This window comes from Dendroctonus ponderosae, unplaced genomic scaffold, assembly GCF_020466585.1.
Source record: "Dendroctonus ponderosae isolate FM_Combo_2020 unplaced genomic scaffold, Dpon_F_20191213v2 Dpon_F_20191213_6, whole genome shotgun sequence".
Classification (NCBI taxonomy): Eukaryota; Metazoa; Arthropoda; class Insecta; order Coleoptera; family Curculionidae; genus Dendroctonus; species Dendroctonus ponderosae.
The window spans coordinates 5,039,640-5,055,091 of record NW_026018814.1 but is presented as its reverse complement, the minus strand read 5'-3'; the positions used below and the strand labels follow the sequence as shown (position 1 = coordinate 5,055,091).

The 15,452-nt window shown below is 33.7% G+C and overlaps 5 protein-coding genes across 8 annotated transcripts in view; 2 read left to right on the top strand and 3 right to left on the bottom strand.

The window, feature by feature from the left end:
• The window catches only part of LOC109540621 (protein madd-4), a 247,918-nt gene that overhangs the window by 153,740 nt on the left and 78,726 nt on the right, over positions 1–15,452 (top strand). The gene's annotated exons all lie outside the window — the stretch shown is intronic.
• LOC109540637 lies at positions 195–820 on the bottom strand. The gene is made up of 2 exons (XM_019909074.2): positions 737–820; positions 195–592 (listed from the first exon to the last, which is right to left on the bottom strand). Exons 1-2 carry the CDS (start codon positions 746–748, stop codon positions 257–259), a joined length of 348 nt encoding a protein of 115 aa, XP_019764633.1. The 5' UTR covers positions 749–820; the 3' UTR covers positions 195–256.
• Positions 2,383–3,000, top strand: LOC109540638. The gene is made up of 2 exons (XM_019909075.2): positions 2,383–2,461; positions 2,587–3,000. The coding sequence occupies exons 1-2, from the start codon at positions 2,453–2,455 to the stop codon at positions 2,920–2,922; spliced, it is 345 nt and encodes a 114-aa protein (XP_019764634.2). The 5' UTR covers positions 2,383–2,452; the 3' UTR covers positions 2,923–3,000.
• LOC109540627 (larval cuticle protein F1) lies at positions 11,004–12,672 on the bottom strand. The gene is made up of 2 exons (XM_019909063.2): positions 12,575–12,672; positions 11,004–11,608 (listed from the first exon to the last, which is right to left on the bottom strand). The coding sequence occupies exons 1-2, from the start codon at positions 12,584–12,586 to the stop codon at positions 11,099–11,101; spliced, it is 522 nt and encodes a 173-aa protein (XP_019764622.1). The 5' UTR covers positions 12,587–12,672; the 3' UTR covers positions 11,004–11,098.
• On the bottom strand, positions 13,516–15,108 carry LOC109540622 (cuticle protein 16.5). Its single transcript, XM_019909058.2, has 2 exons — positions 15,030–15,108; positions 13,516–14,184 (listed from the first exon to the last, which is right to left on the bottom strand). The coding sequence occupies exons 1-2, from the start codon at positions 15,039–15,041 to the stop codon at positions 13,597–13,599; spliced, it is 600 nt and encodes a 199-aa protein (XP_019764617.2). The 5' UTR covers positions 15,042–15,108; the 3' UTR covers positions 13,516–13,596.

The window sequence follows — 15,452 nt, the reverse complement described above, 5'->3', positions numbered from 1 at the left end:
TTTTTCTTGGAATAATTATTGTAATTGGTGTTAATAAGAAAAATAACTTCATACAGTGTGACTTATAGAAGAAACTCTTCTTCGTCTTATTAGAGTTTTGCGTAAAGAAATACGCATTTTATTTACAGTACTTAATTGTCAATTATCTGAAAATAGAAGGAAAAACAATGAGGAAAATGAAAATTTGTTTAATATATAATGAAATATTTTTTATATTTGAAAATCTACACTCTGCCGAATTAGGTCTAGTCACAGTCTACCAAGCTGAAACCACTGGAGCTCCTACGGACCTTCCTGAAACGATGGTGCCAGAAGGACCAGCAACTACCGTACTTTCAACTCCGGATAGTACGGCACCAGAGTGAGCTGATACAACGGGGAGGCCGGATACTAAGGGAGATGAATATGCCGACACCACAGGAGAAGAGTGAGCTGCATAAGCCAGAGGTACAGACGAATAAGCCAAAGCTGGGGCAGCTACAACAGGTGCGTTGTGGGCAACTACGGTGGTTCCTTGGATAAGCCTTGCGGATGGAAGAAGCAAGTTGCCAGCATTGGCAACAGCCACGAGGGCGAAAAAGGCAACAAAACACTGGAAATTATTAAAGTATTACTTGGCTGTATAAATACAAACGCAACTATGTTTCGTAATAACGAACAAAGAACTATATGTATGATACAGAAATAACTTTTTTTTGTGTGAAGGAAAATTAAATTTTTCAAACCGAATACTTACGGCAGAGTTCATTGTAGATAGATTGTTTTCAGCGAGTAAACAACTGATACACTCAAAGTTCTTCGACGACTATTTATACAAATATTAATTTGGGTGTCCCACCCGTGCGTTGGTCCAGTTACTGGTACGGTTGGTCCAACATGCAAAAAGTGCTTCCGCAATAATTATATCGCATTGTAGTCTTTTCGCAGCTCATTTTTGTTTTTCAGCAGTTTTATCTAATCCCATCTGTCAGATTAATTTAAATAATTATTAAGGTGTAATGTTGCAAATGCAGGAAGACTCTAACGGAATTTGACGATGAACTTTCCTAAATTTATTAATGAAAAAAGTTGCTAACTTGCACTTTATGTAAATATTAGTACACATTTTTACCTTGTCTGTTGAATTTTAGCAATATTTTGGTATACGAAATAACATGTAAAAACGTTGTGGGTACAGTATTAGCGTGTAAACGCTTAACAAAAAATGATGTAAACATGTCATATGTTTCAGCATGGACTAACCTTCATGGGGATTTAATTTAAAAAAATATGCCTATGAAATGTTTGTCAAATATTAATAGCCTCTGCGTCAAATCTAGTAAGTAGGAAATATTATTTAGCAACAACAACATTTTACAGTAATAAGCAAATTAATAAATAGCAGAACTAAAGACTACCTAACAATTTTTTTATTTCAGTAAATGATGGATAGTGTGCTTTAAGGTAACTTCGATAACTTAAAAGGACTTTGAACAGGTTTCTGGTTTCTCTTTTACAATCGGAAAATACTTTTTTCAACGCCTTTTTTTTAAAATACTGCAACTTATTACAAGCATCGAAAGAAATTATACTCGTATATGCAAACTAAATATTCAGTAATATTATTTGCTGTAATTTACTGGGGTGTGTAAAACCAGTGTGTCTAAGTAGCTGGAAAATCTCCAGAATGCTTAATAATTTTGAAACTACGTTGTATTTTCCTCACCTCTACTAAATAAATGTTTAGGTAACTTATTACTAAGTTAACTTCCAACAATAGAAACTCAAATTAAAAGCTGCGATTCGTAAAAAAAATATAATCGGCATCAGTACAGGACCTTTAGTGGCCATCTACTATTTCCTAACTGACAAACATTAAAACAGCCACTATTTGCCATCAATATATTGCTAAAAATTGTTATACATTGAAATGTTGTCACTAACGAATTTTTAAGTAGGTACATTTTTTACGAAGGCCGGTACATGTTGAAATACGTCACAGTTTTACATCATTTTTGGAATTGTATCCGGACGAAATTATATGCATTAACCAGCGTTTTATCATGCATTTTAAGTAATATGAATCTCTAAGATTTACATTACTTAAGATTTACGTTAAAGTTTAATTAATAGAAACCCAAATAACAAACTGTGAAAATTATTCCAGAAGTGTCAACCACAAACAAAAGAGCCGATCCTTTTAAATATTGAAAAACACATAAAAGAAATAAGATTATTGAATGATTAAAACATATTTTTATTTAGTAAGTGATTGCGAAAAACTAGCTAAAAAGTATTCATCCAAAATAATGTGAATACCACGGAAGTAGTTTTTCATATTCTACTAATTCGTATCAGCGGCTGGAGTAGTGAACGGGTGGGACGGACACTCGAATTTAAAATTGTATAAATAATCGTACAAGAACTGAATAAGCATCAGTTTCTACCTGTTGAATACCAAACAACATTAACAATGAACTCCGTAAGTATATAATAGTATTTTTAAGTCGCTTTTGTTTTCAAAACTAAATCAGCTTTTGATTTGTGTTTGGCACATAATATATTAGATTGCGTTCTACGAGAAAGTAACATGTCTATTAATTACAGTGTTTAATTGCCTTTTTCGCCTTCGTGGCCGTTGCCCACGCTGGTAACTTGGTTCTTCCATCTGCAAGACTCATCCAAGGAACTACCGTAGTTGCCCATAGCTCACCTCTGGTTGCTGCCCCAGCTCTAGCCTACTCTGCTCTACCTTTGCCCTATGCAGCTCATTCTTCTCCTATTGTGTCAGCCTACTCATCTCCTTTGGTATCCGGTCTTCCAGTTGTATCAGCTCACTCAGCTTCCATATTATCTGGAGTGGAAAACACTGTTGTAGCTGGTCCTTCCGGAACCATCGTTTCAGGAAGATCCGTAGGAGCTCCAGTGGTCTCAGCTTGGTAGACTGTTCTTGATTTGGCAGAGTGTAATAAGTGTATATTTTCAAATTTATTTAATTAAGCATTATAATTTTCAATTCTACTCTCTGTGTTTTATTAGTATGTTGTGGTAATATTAATAAATACTTACATACCATAATAAGCATCTATGGCATGGTCTCCATTTTCGGCTAACCACATTAACGCCCTCGAAGCCGTACAGAGACGTTTTCTAAAATACTCAAGTTACCGTACACATGGAATACTCCCACCTATTGGATACTCTCATTCTGAACTTTCACTACTCTATTTCCTTTGAAAATTGAAAATCTATTGTATAGTGTATAATGATTGCACATTTTCCTATTTGGAGAGAGAGTCGATTTGCTGAAGAAATGAGCCTCAAATCAGCAGCATGGTTAATGCGAAAATTTAATTATTCCTCCTGCTCAGAATGGGTTAAAGGTTTTTGCAAAATTGTCCAAACTCAGAACTTTTTCAAACATTTATTAAATATATTTAGTTGTATGCATTCGCGTGACTAGCACGAAAGCAAAAAGAAATATTAGTTAGTTTGGGTTTTACTATTTTAATGATATAATTGGAGTGTGAGCTTTTAAAAATAATTAGCTTTATTTAAATATAATGAAACTGATTGTTTGTGCTGACATTATGCGTCTTCTGAAAGGTGATAAACAAAATTTTGTGTTGAAGACAATCAATTGTTCTAAATATCTACCACACTTCAATGTAATACTGAAAATGGTAATCAATGTTTAGACATTTTTATTGGTACCGACAAAATAATGCAACTAAAACAAGTTTTTCTTTTTCAGGTAAGTTGAAGTTATGCATCTCGAACTGTTCGCCTCTTATCAGTAAGTAAGTAATTTAACGCCATCGAATTTCGACGAAGTCTAAAAATGAAGCGAATAAGACCAACTTATTAATTACCTCGTAATAATTCCATATCTTTCTTAATGTTAAATTTGCTATAGGGTTAGCACACGAGTTGCTGTTAATATTTCTTTAGCATTCCCTACCCTAAAGTTTTACTCCATTATTGATTTCACCACTCTAAAGGTCGAATTCCAAAAATAGCCAAACCAATAAAATGTGTGCCACTCAATACTACACTTGCTTTATAGAAAAATGTCGAATAATTACAAATAAGGAGCCCAATTATTCCTCACGCCTTGTTGGAAGTTGAAGAGAATTATACATTCCGTATAAACGAAGCATATTTATTATTCAGCTATTTTTTTATTTTTAAGGTAGATTAAATTGGCCATTGTCGTAGTAAGTAAATGTTTTTCCGTATGACAAGAAAAACATATTTAAATATTTGCTTACAGTATTAAAACGAATTAACACACTTTTTATATTTATATTTTTTCAATAGATATCGATTGATAACTGAAATAATTATAAAAACATAGTAATTATAACTAAAATGACAGAAGATTGGGATACGATTAATACTTAATAAGCCTAATCTATGCTGTGTCGTGATAACTTCCGATTCAAAAGAACGTAAAACATTCGGATTTTCTGTTGAAAGTCATTTCATTTCGATTGTGCGACGAGACTTTCTGATAGATAAATGCAACGATGAATCCGAAAAAGGTATTTTTAGAAACATGGGAATCATGTTTTCAATTAAACTTTATTGATACTATATGGAACTAATTGAATCGGCAATTAATTTGAAGTTGCTGTTCGCATCCACGGTGCCTTACATTAAAACAAAACATCCAGCTGAAAGGTGAAGGCATTTGGGAAGCTTTTGTTGAAATGTGGTAGTTTCTCGTTTAGCTTTTAGAGCAGAATTCTGCAGTTGTAAATTTATTATTTACTGATTAACTCAAAATAGCAAACTTGCTAAGCAACGTTTAAAAATGTGTACTGGTTATTATTCCACTTTTCCTCCCCCTGTTTAAAAGTTAACTTTCTCTTAATGTGAACTTAACAATACTGTTATTATTATTATACATTATCAGTTAGTTATGGGTTGCTAGAGGTCACATATTTAATAACAAACACAACATTAATAGGCGTAGGTATCCCTTTTCGGGAAATATTCGTCAAACATAAAACCGCAAACAAACAAAAACAGAAAACTTTATTATTACAAAAAGGTATTATTAATTCCCAAAAGTTTAGTTAATACGCAATTCTATTTTCTTTTCAATAACATGTAAACGTTGAAGATAAAAGAACATTTTTCAGTTCCATTTACCAAATGTCTGCTACTTATTGAGCGAAACTCAAATCTGTTTATCCCGCACACCAAGGGCAAAACACTAAAGATTTTATAGTGAAAATATTTTTTGGGGGAGAAAATACATACAATGTAATTCCGAGGATCATCTCTTGGTAATCGCCGAAAACGGTTATAGCCAGATATGTAACCGACGCATCTCAGACCGAATTGTATTGGCACTAAAGAAAATGTATGTAATATGTTTTGGGCCATGCCAACGAAACAGCGTTTATATTGGCTTGAACTTATCAGATTCTGATTCTGGAAAGTGTAGATCCCCAAATTTATTGGCCATTTGCTTTAGTAGATTTTTAGCAAACCGTAAACAGTTCTGATACATTTGACCACATCGACTTGTTAATTGGGATAAAGCAGCTCAGTCACAACATGGGCCATGGATTTCAAAGTATTTAGTAAAACTTTTTCACTTTTGAATGTTTTTGAATACCTATATAATCCTCAAAGATATTCTGGTTTATTCCGATCCGAACGAACATTTAATATTATCAGTTTTAGTACCCTACAAAAATTTCCAGACGTGTGTCCCTTATAGTTCTGAATCAGATTCTCAAGCCTACACTTTCTCAGCCTCTTTCTCTGATATTATTTCTAATTGTTGGAGCATTTTTATATATTTTTCTAAGGGAATATATGTTTTGTGTCGACTATTTACACAACTATCACATTACACAGTTTAAAGCATAGTTTCGACTGAGAACTCGATAAGGATCGAAAGTATAGCAGTTAATATTTTATAGTTTAACTCGGGATAACATCACGACAGTAATTACTTCCAGCTGTTTGAAATTACTTCTAAGAATAATTTATAAAAATTTTGTTTGCTGATTCTGACTATAGTTATGAAACTTTCCAAAAACCGATTCCGAGCACTCCAGGTTCTGTTCGTAAATTGCAGTAATTAATCTGTCGAGGTTTATACACAGCAAGGAATCTGAAACTGAAATTCAGGCCTTTTGGTTAGTGAACGTTCCTGCTAAAAGATCAAGTAATTTTGGGAAAATCTGAAATAGTTCTCTGGGGCACCATCTTGTCGAGAGTTAGTATTAATGTAAAACTACGCCGGCTTTTGTCTAACAGCCTATTTTTTTAAGGAATATCCGCTGCGTTCAGGTTTTAAAACTTATTTGAACCCCTTCTTATACTTCAAGGATACGATGCCGATGTCAGCAGTTTTACTACTTTTATTTCTTAATAAAATGTGAAATTTTATGAAAAAAATATCAAAGAACTTTAATAGCAACGTATTTAATGCAGCTTGATCCAAACAATTCAAACTTAGGTGGGAAATTATCAAAACGAAACTCTAACTCTATGCAGATTTTGTAATCTTACTATGCAGATTTTGTGTCTTCAGTGTATAAACACGGAATTATCTATTCTATATGGAAAATCGTTTGTAACTATGCCACCTTCAGTTCATTAAAGATATTAATTGTTATCGTAAGCGATGGTGTAATGAGTTACTGCCTCCGTAAAGATTAGCATAATGGCCTCATTATGAAACCACAAATCTGTCGACATTAACCCTGAACTTGCCGCTATGATTTAATTTATCATAAGACTATCAAGATTGCATTGTTACAGTAGCTAGAACAGTAATAATTTTCTAAGTTGTATTTTTTTTAAAACTTCAGACTTTTTAATTTTTTTGTGTCATTATTCAATTTTCGTTTATTAAGCAGATTGACGATAATACTTAGGGTGATTTGTTAAGAATGGAAATTCTGTAAACTGGACTAACACGCTATATTTCCGAAAATATCAACTTTTAGATAACCTGGCGCCAATGATGACTATTGGAAGTGTAGTAACTCTACTACTACTAACTAGTGTAGAAAACTTAAACAAACAAACACTAAAAGCAAGGGACATGTAAAATTACACAACAATATATAATACAAAATCAATATACTTATGCAATTAAGTAAAAATTATTAATATTAACCCGTCTACTTCTCAAATAATTTTGATTCATTGGGTATTAATATTTATAGCCTTCGTCAACAATAGCATTGATTTGGTTTAAGTTCATTAGGAAGATTAATTACGACTAGTATCTACGACAATGAGGATCAACCTCCGCAAAGTATTATATGAAATCAATTTGGAAGCAAACATGCACCTGACCTGGCCATGGCTTAATCACGCCCAATCTCGACCAGGAAGCTTTTGAAATATAGTATTGTTAGTGGAAATTTATACAGGCGATAACCATTATGAATGGTTGCATTATCAAAAGTGGTCTTTCTAGGTTCATTTGTAGAAGAAATATAACAAAAGAATAGATGTTATCAGCCGCATCTGAACGTTTTAAACATTTGTAGGAGATTTATTGTTCACCTTCATATTATTAGGGAGGAATTCGTGTTCCGATATTATACCTACAGAATCTCGCCAGTTTCGAATGCTTGAGGCGAAGGCAGATTTCCGCAACAGACCAACAAGAACGTAACAGGAAGCCTCAATATAATTATTCATAGATGACGTTTGAATGAAGTAATATCACTTGAGCTTTGCACGATGCAAAAAAGTTAATAATTGAAACTATAAATAATTGGTATATACAAAGTGTTTCATGAGGAAGGGTAATTATTTTCACCACGTATTCTACGTCCGAAAATAACCCTAGTTTGCTAAGTAATCGATACCTAAAAATAGTTCATTACGCATTTAGAGGGTGATGAAATTTCATTTAAAAAGTGAAAAATTAACAATTTCTTCAAAACGCATGAAAATGTTTTAATCAAACTTTCCAAAGATCAGTTTTTTTATTGATAATATTAAGATTGATAATTTTTGCCAGGGGCGTGCAAACCTGCACGCTACCTAATTTGTTAAAGAAGAACTGGTACTATAAAATTCATGACTTTAACAGAACACTCTCATCACGTGGTCACCTACCACAAATCTTACTTTAGATTCTTAACCGCTTGTCGTCACAAAAACATACAAGATATAATTCTTATTTGAAATACCACCATCAAGGCCCTTGAAAAATACTTGTAATAATTAAAAAATACTGTGGCGCACATTTTTTTCTTTACCAAATTTGGTAAAATCCAGGCAAAAATTAACAAAATTAATTTGTTGCAAAACATCTGCCTTTCCTAGCTATTGATCTTGATTTTTTGCTATTAAATTTGAAATAACACCCTGTAAATCCGTAACGAAGCATTTTTCGGCTATCGCTTATATGGCAAACTAGAGTTATTTCCAGGCTTAGAATACATGGTTAAAATAATGCTCCTTTTGCATTAAACACCTTGTATCATCTAAATTTATTTGAAAAACTCCTTTTAAATTCTTGCACGTTAGAGTGATTTCAGACGCAGACAAAGAGCGATCTATTAAATTTTAATATTGTCATAATTTAGCCAAATCCTTATACTACTGTTAATATCCTGCATGTTGCCTTTACTTTTTACACAGTCCCTTAACCGATACAATAGCGATTTATTAGTATCATTTCAAATCTCTGAAACTCAAAGTCCCAAAGACAATTCCTAAATGCGGATATATCCATGAGCCTTGAATATGTGAGTTGCTTTTCATGAAATATCCCCCAAAAGAATACGAATTATTTACGGATGAAAATGTGGGGTGTGCTAAAGCCAAAATGCTTTTCTGAATATTTCACCCGACTTTACATCTCTTTTTTTTAAATTAGCTGATCCATGTTTCGGTTTTTTTGCCTTTTTATTGTGTCTAGAATATTTTCGATTCAATGGTTACAAGGTTCGTTGGCTTTTACAGTTTAGATATGCACATAGTATATTCCAAATGATTTTGATGCTATCGGATTACCGATAAATATTTCAGCATAAAGATCATAATTCAGTGAAAACAAAGTATATTTTGGTTCTAGGACGATCAGATTTCCGTAATTACACATTAAAACTGTTTACTTGTTTGGCTAATCTGCATCATTTTGACGCACAAGTTAATGAACAAATAAATTGCCGAATTGATGTTAATAAAGTTGTATGAATCTATTCAACGCAAAAAACTTAAGTTCGCTACAGCTTCTCGTTGATTTGTGGGATTAAAACATAAAATAATCAGTCTAGAGCCAATCAGTTGTCAAGGAGCGCACTTCGCTCGTTAAAACTTAATACAGAGCCCTGTTTATTTTATATCGAAAATAAAAATCAGCCTCCATAATTATGAAACTGCACTTGAAAACTTGTTAAAAATCATTAAAACCGGAGTAGATTACCAGTACGTAATAAATTACCAGTAAAAAACGTGAAAAGGACAAATCGATATATTGGCTCGTTTCAGAGTTAAAAGCAAATTAATTAAGCCAAATACGTTCCATAAAAAATATTGATTTTTTACGTTTATGGGTTTATAGGATGGATGGATACTTTGACTTAGGTGGATGTTTGTTACGGGCTTCAGTTAACAAAAATCGAATGTGTTATTATCAAGATAGAGTAACACCGACAAAAAGTTTGTTTAGTTTGGACATTAAAATATTTCTTGCGTCAATTAAATTTTCAATTTTTTTATATCAAGATTTCCTTGACGAGGACAAACCGCCTTATTACAAAGCTAACTAAAACGCTTGACTCTAGCTCGACGAATGAAACTCGAATAACCAAAGCAAATATGCTCTGTAAAACACAAATGAAATTCATTCAGTTATTTGAAGAATTCTGTACGTTTTAGTGACGAAGATTAGTTTTTAATAATAGTGTTACATGTTTACACCAGCGACGAATCATCACTTAGAAAGTATAGAGTTCAAGGCGTCTTTTCGTTCGTTTAACTTCATTACTTCCCTGTCTTATTCTGTATTAGATAACATTTTTGGCACGGCCGTATTTATTTTATCCAAGACAGCGAGAAATAAATCTACACCCTTCCAATACATAAGAAATCCGTTAAAAATATACCGGTTTACTATATTCAATTTTCTTCTCCTCGTTCAAAGTCGATGGGATTTTTCTACAATATTAAATTTCCGAAATCTACCAGGCTGATTTTATAAGCATCCTGCTGTTTTCACCGAAACATTTCAGCATCGTAAATTTTCCTTTAATTTACGATGGCGTTCATTTCCCGCACAAAACTTGGGGCTGAAAATAACCCTTCTGCTTTTCTGTTTGCACCATTTCAAAGGAAAATCTTTTAAATATTTTCCGTTTACTGATTACAAATATTTACTTTTTAAAATAGCAGAATGATAATGAAGAAATTCGCAACATAATAATTTGAAAGGGTTTTGCATTTTTCAGGAGCATATTTCAGTTCCGTGTTTTTTGCGATATGTATATTAGTGACTAATAAATTATAAAATCTGAATGAGTAAGTAGTGCAAGTTAACAATATTTTTTTGCATATTTACTGTACTTTATTAATAGGTTGAATTGTTGTGACAATTAGGTGGTGAATGAACGAGTTCGAGTTCTTCCTGGTCTAGTGACCAATATGGAGACCTTGTTTCTAATAATAATAATTAAAACTTAGTATGCTGCAAAAACATATTAAATACGATACATGTAACTTCTGCAATTAGTTCATATTGAGCGGTCACAATGTTTAAAATACGAGATTTGTTGCTTCGTTTGTTAGTTCAGTTCAGAAAGAAAATGGATAGGAGACAACGCAAATAAAACAACGAACAGTCAGGTTTATGTCTGAGCTTACATTTTAATATTGAGAGCAACCAATCCACTTTTTCCTTTCTCATGCATGAATCAAAAAAGTTTATGGACTTTGAGGGACTTTTATTATAGTATAGGTATGGCAGGTTAGCTAAGGATTTGTTTTGAAATATTTGACTGCAATCCCGTGAGGAAATAAAAGCAATTTGTATATCTCAGAAAAGAAAGTCATAACTTTATTAACAAATAGCTTAACATTAGAATAAAACAGCAAATGTTCATTAGAATATACTTAATGCTACAAGCGTTTAAAGATACAGTCCGTGCTCTCCACCGTAAACTCCATGTTCTCCACCGTAAATTCCATGCTCTCCACCATAATAACCATAATCAGATGACACAACGGGAGCATATGCAGCATACGAAGACACAGGGGCCGCATAACCTCCATGAGAAATCTGACTGCCGTACTTGCTCAGATGAGTTTCATGACCAAGAGCCAGAGGCGCTGAGTAAGCTAGAGAAAGGGGCGCAGAGGCAAGAACAGGAGAATGTGCAGCATAGGTAGCAACTGGAACATGACTTGCGTAGGAGACAACTGGCGAATGTGCCGCATAGGCCTGAACTGGAGCAGTCTCAGCGACATATCCAGGATGTTCTTCGTGCAAAATTTTTCCACCTGGAGCATAGGCGGAGATTATGCTGCCTTCTGGACCAATCAAGGTGGTTTTGCTGCTGGGTCCTTGGATGATTTCCGCAGAAGGACTGTAATATCCTGCATTGGCTGCAGCCAGACACGCGAAGAAGGCAGTGAATGTCTGCAAAAATTTTGAATTAGTTGGATAGTTTTAAAACAGCAGAATGTGTGCTACAAAATCAACAAGAATCTATTTATCATACTTTTCGCTGGATGTCTTCCAGGTTACTAAMGGTCGATGCTGGCGCTAATAAATAAAACARCAAATAAGTTGTCTGATATGGATGCATGATGGATATACCACAATTTGCAGACGCTCTGAYAATATTTGCTACTACTATTTTTGTAGTGTACAATAAATTTATAAAATTTTACTTAAAACCTACAGCTTCAAAAACAATAACTCCWAAAGCAATTATTGAAAMTTTAGGATAGGTTCGAACACCAAATATATATGAAAATCATGTTTAAAGGACCATAAATAATTCTAAAAAACTTGACAAACCAAAGTGAATAGTCTTTGAGCTTTTCACTATGGAATCAAAGCGCCACCTCATCAAAAGAAAAATTCCAGGCTGAGATACATTTAAATTATTTTTAGTGAATGAATTAATATATAACATATACACAAATTAAATTGCGTTTTATCTCTGTTTGCAATAGTTTTATCCAGTGTTTTATTATTCCGCTTAATGCTATAGATGTAAATGTAAAAAACGTATTGACTAATCAAAAAATACTATTAATGTATCTTTGAATCACAAAATTCGAAGTAGTTCTTTAAACAATTAAATCTTTTAGTAGGCAGCCAACAATATACTCACGCGACTGCATAATTATCTCTAAAATTTTCTGAATAATCTTGTATAGTTGACAAAACTTGATACAAAAACCTTTACTTTTAAATCGATTAGTCCGTAATATCTGTTCGGAGCTACCTTAATCAAATTAATTTTTATTCACTTAATTTTGCTAATTTTATTTTAAATGACTAAGAATTAAACTATTATAAGACAATCAATTGTTCAGTTCAGTTATATTCTTTCTTTATACGAAGTGGGCAAACATTCAAATAAATGGTACTTACAATTGTATTCATATTGATGGCAGGTTCTTTGTTGACTTGATCAATTACTATCGACTTATGATATTCTGAAAAATAAAAATACTATTTATACCAAAGGTATTCATCGTCCTTGCTCCTGTCCGATTTTTTACGGTGTAATGATCAAGTTCCGTGAACAGCGTAAACCTTTGTGAAGTACATGTTACACCCCGAAATCTTAATTGGAATTTATACGAAAATTACATTTTTCTTATTTGCAGCGTAATGCTTGGAATGATTAGTTATATTTTTTGCTGGTCGGAATACCGACCTGGTAGGAGTCGGTTGAAATGCATATATAGCGTTGAATTGGCTCATTATACATTTGATTCATTCAAGTTTAAAATTGTAGTATACAATGACACTACTTGGATAAATGGATCCAACTCATTTCGTCAATGTTTCTGTATTTTCCTATCCTAAATTGATGGAATAATTAAAATAGTGTGAAAGTGCTACTTTCAGCGCTGAAGAATAATTAGTTGAGCCATTCTCAACCTTGAACCGTCAATTTCAATCTGGTGGACCGAACAGAATAAGGTTCCATATCGATACTCCTGTATCAGCATATTTATGCATAATATGTATTATCTGTAACAATTTTATGCAAAACTTGAATCAATTTTGTTAGGAGAAGATTTCGTTCAAAGTTCGAAGAACAAATATATCCTCACTATTTTTCTCGAATTTCATTTCAACCGAAAGCTTCACTATTGGGTTGTAACTATTATATATATTACAAGAAACATTTAAATATTTTTCGGAAACTTTGCGAACCAAAATTAAGAATACATTGAAGAATCAGTCCGATGTGTCAGGTTCAAACCAGCAGAAATGCTCTATTTTTCACACAGAACAGTTTGAGTTTTCTATACTCAAAATTTCGTAGTAATGTGATGCAAAAAAAATGAAACAAACTCAACTATGTTCTTATTGCGATTTTTTGCAAATGTATTTCGGTTTTTTACGCTATTCAATAAATAAGGCAGCATGGATCAGGCATCTTAGAGATAGTAGGCTGGAACTCCAGCAGCATAAACTTGTGGGGAAGCCAACAAAGCTGGACGGTTCACAGTTTTGCTGGTGGCGATAGTTCCAGATGGTCCAGCTACAACGGTGTCCAATTGCTTCTCAGCTACAAGTCCAGCCGAATAAGCCAAAGGGCCAGCAGAGTAGGCAAGAGGTGCCTGGTAGGCTAATGGAGCTGAATAGGCTGCCACGTAAGGAGCTCCAGCGGAGTAGGCTAATGGAGCAGCTGCAGCGGTGTAGGCCAGCGGTGCAGCCGCAGCGGAGTAGGCGATGGGAGCAGCTGCAGCTGAGTAGGCTATTTGAGTAGCTGGTGCGGAGTAAGCGATTGGCGCGGAGTAGGCTACAGCAGGAGCGGCTGCAATCACCGGGGCAGTTTCAGCCACAACTCCGGGAATGTCTTCTTGAATGATGGAGCCTCCGGGAGAGGAGGACGAGATGGAGCTGCCATCAGGACCAACTACAGTGGTCCTTGTGCTCGGCCCTTGGATGATTTTAGCTGAGCTACCAGCTAAGATTGTGCCTGCATTTGCAATGGCCAAGCAGGCAAAAAGGGCAACGAATACCTATAAATAATTACAGAATATTGATATAGAAAAATTAGCAACGCATTTTGCTTTGGGGTTATCGAAACAGAAATGATTTTAGTGCGTAAAAATGGTCAACCTGAATAGTGAAGTGCAAGTGAGAGAGTTAAATTTTTCTCAGGTTTTTGCTGATATATGCAAGCAACAAGATTTTATAATTTTAAAAATCAAAGTGTAGTGAGGGGATAGATTCTGGGACCAGAACACAATTGTGAATATTTTCAATTATTTTTAAGACTTTGCCATTTAGTTGCCTTGATAAACTGAAACCCGATAAACTTAAACCAATTTGATACAACTAGGTTCAGCAGTTGAAGGGAAGTGAAAGGGGAATCAAGAAAACGACAAAATAAGGAAAGTTTTTTAGCCACTAAGAGTTTGTCATAAAATTTATAAAGCTGCTAATCGAATGTTTAAAGTGGTAGAAGCCCTGCCGATATCAAAATGCGAAGTAAATACGAAAAGTGTATAGCCAATATGATAGGTGTATACAAAATATGATGCTGAAATGAACAATAGCATATGATTTATTAGTGGCAAAGTAGGTATAAAATTTTAAGTAGAGAAAATCAACAGCTAACTAAATAATAAGTTAGTTTTAGAAAAATGCGAGAGTTTTTAAATATTTTGTTTTGTTTCGTTATATTTTCTGAAAATTGGTTGAAATGTTTTGTTTAACTAACATACCGGTGAGCTAGAAAGATTTTTAAATCAGAAAAATAAAATAATCGTTCTTCGCATACATAATAATTCTAGGCGTTGAACCAAAAGATCAAATAATCTAAGTAAGATTTTTAATCAAATACATTATTTAACAAACTTACGATTTGGCTCATGGTGACTTTTTGCGATGTGAAGACGCGACTGACTGTGGCTGGTCTGATTTAAAAGATGCTTTTTATACAAAATCTTCGTCCTTGTCTCCAGCCCGCGAATTCCGGATTTTCACGTGCTTCAGTTAAGTACGGGCGTAGGACATTCGTTTTTTTACTCACTTTAGCTGTCAAGGTAGGACATTGTCTTGTTTTCGTATTTTATCGAGATTTCTTCAGTCAGTATAGTCATAATAAATCAGCTTCCCTCGTCCAATATACAAGCAGATACTTTTAAAAATATTAAAATATTTAAATTGCTTAGTATTTCTCGTAATAATTAAATGTTAGTCAAAAAGCATGCCGATATTAAAATTATAATGGCAATGCAAAAGCAATTGCTAAGCAAAATTGCATAGCCAAATACGCGCCAAA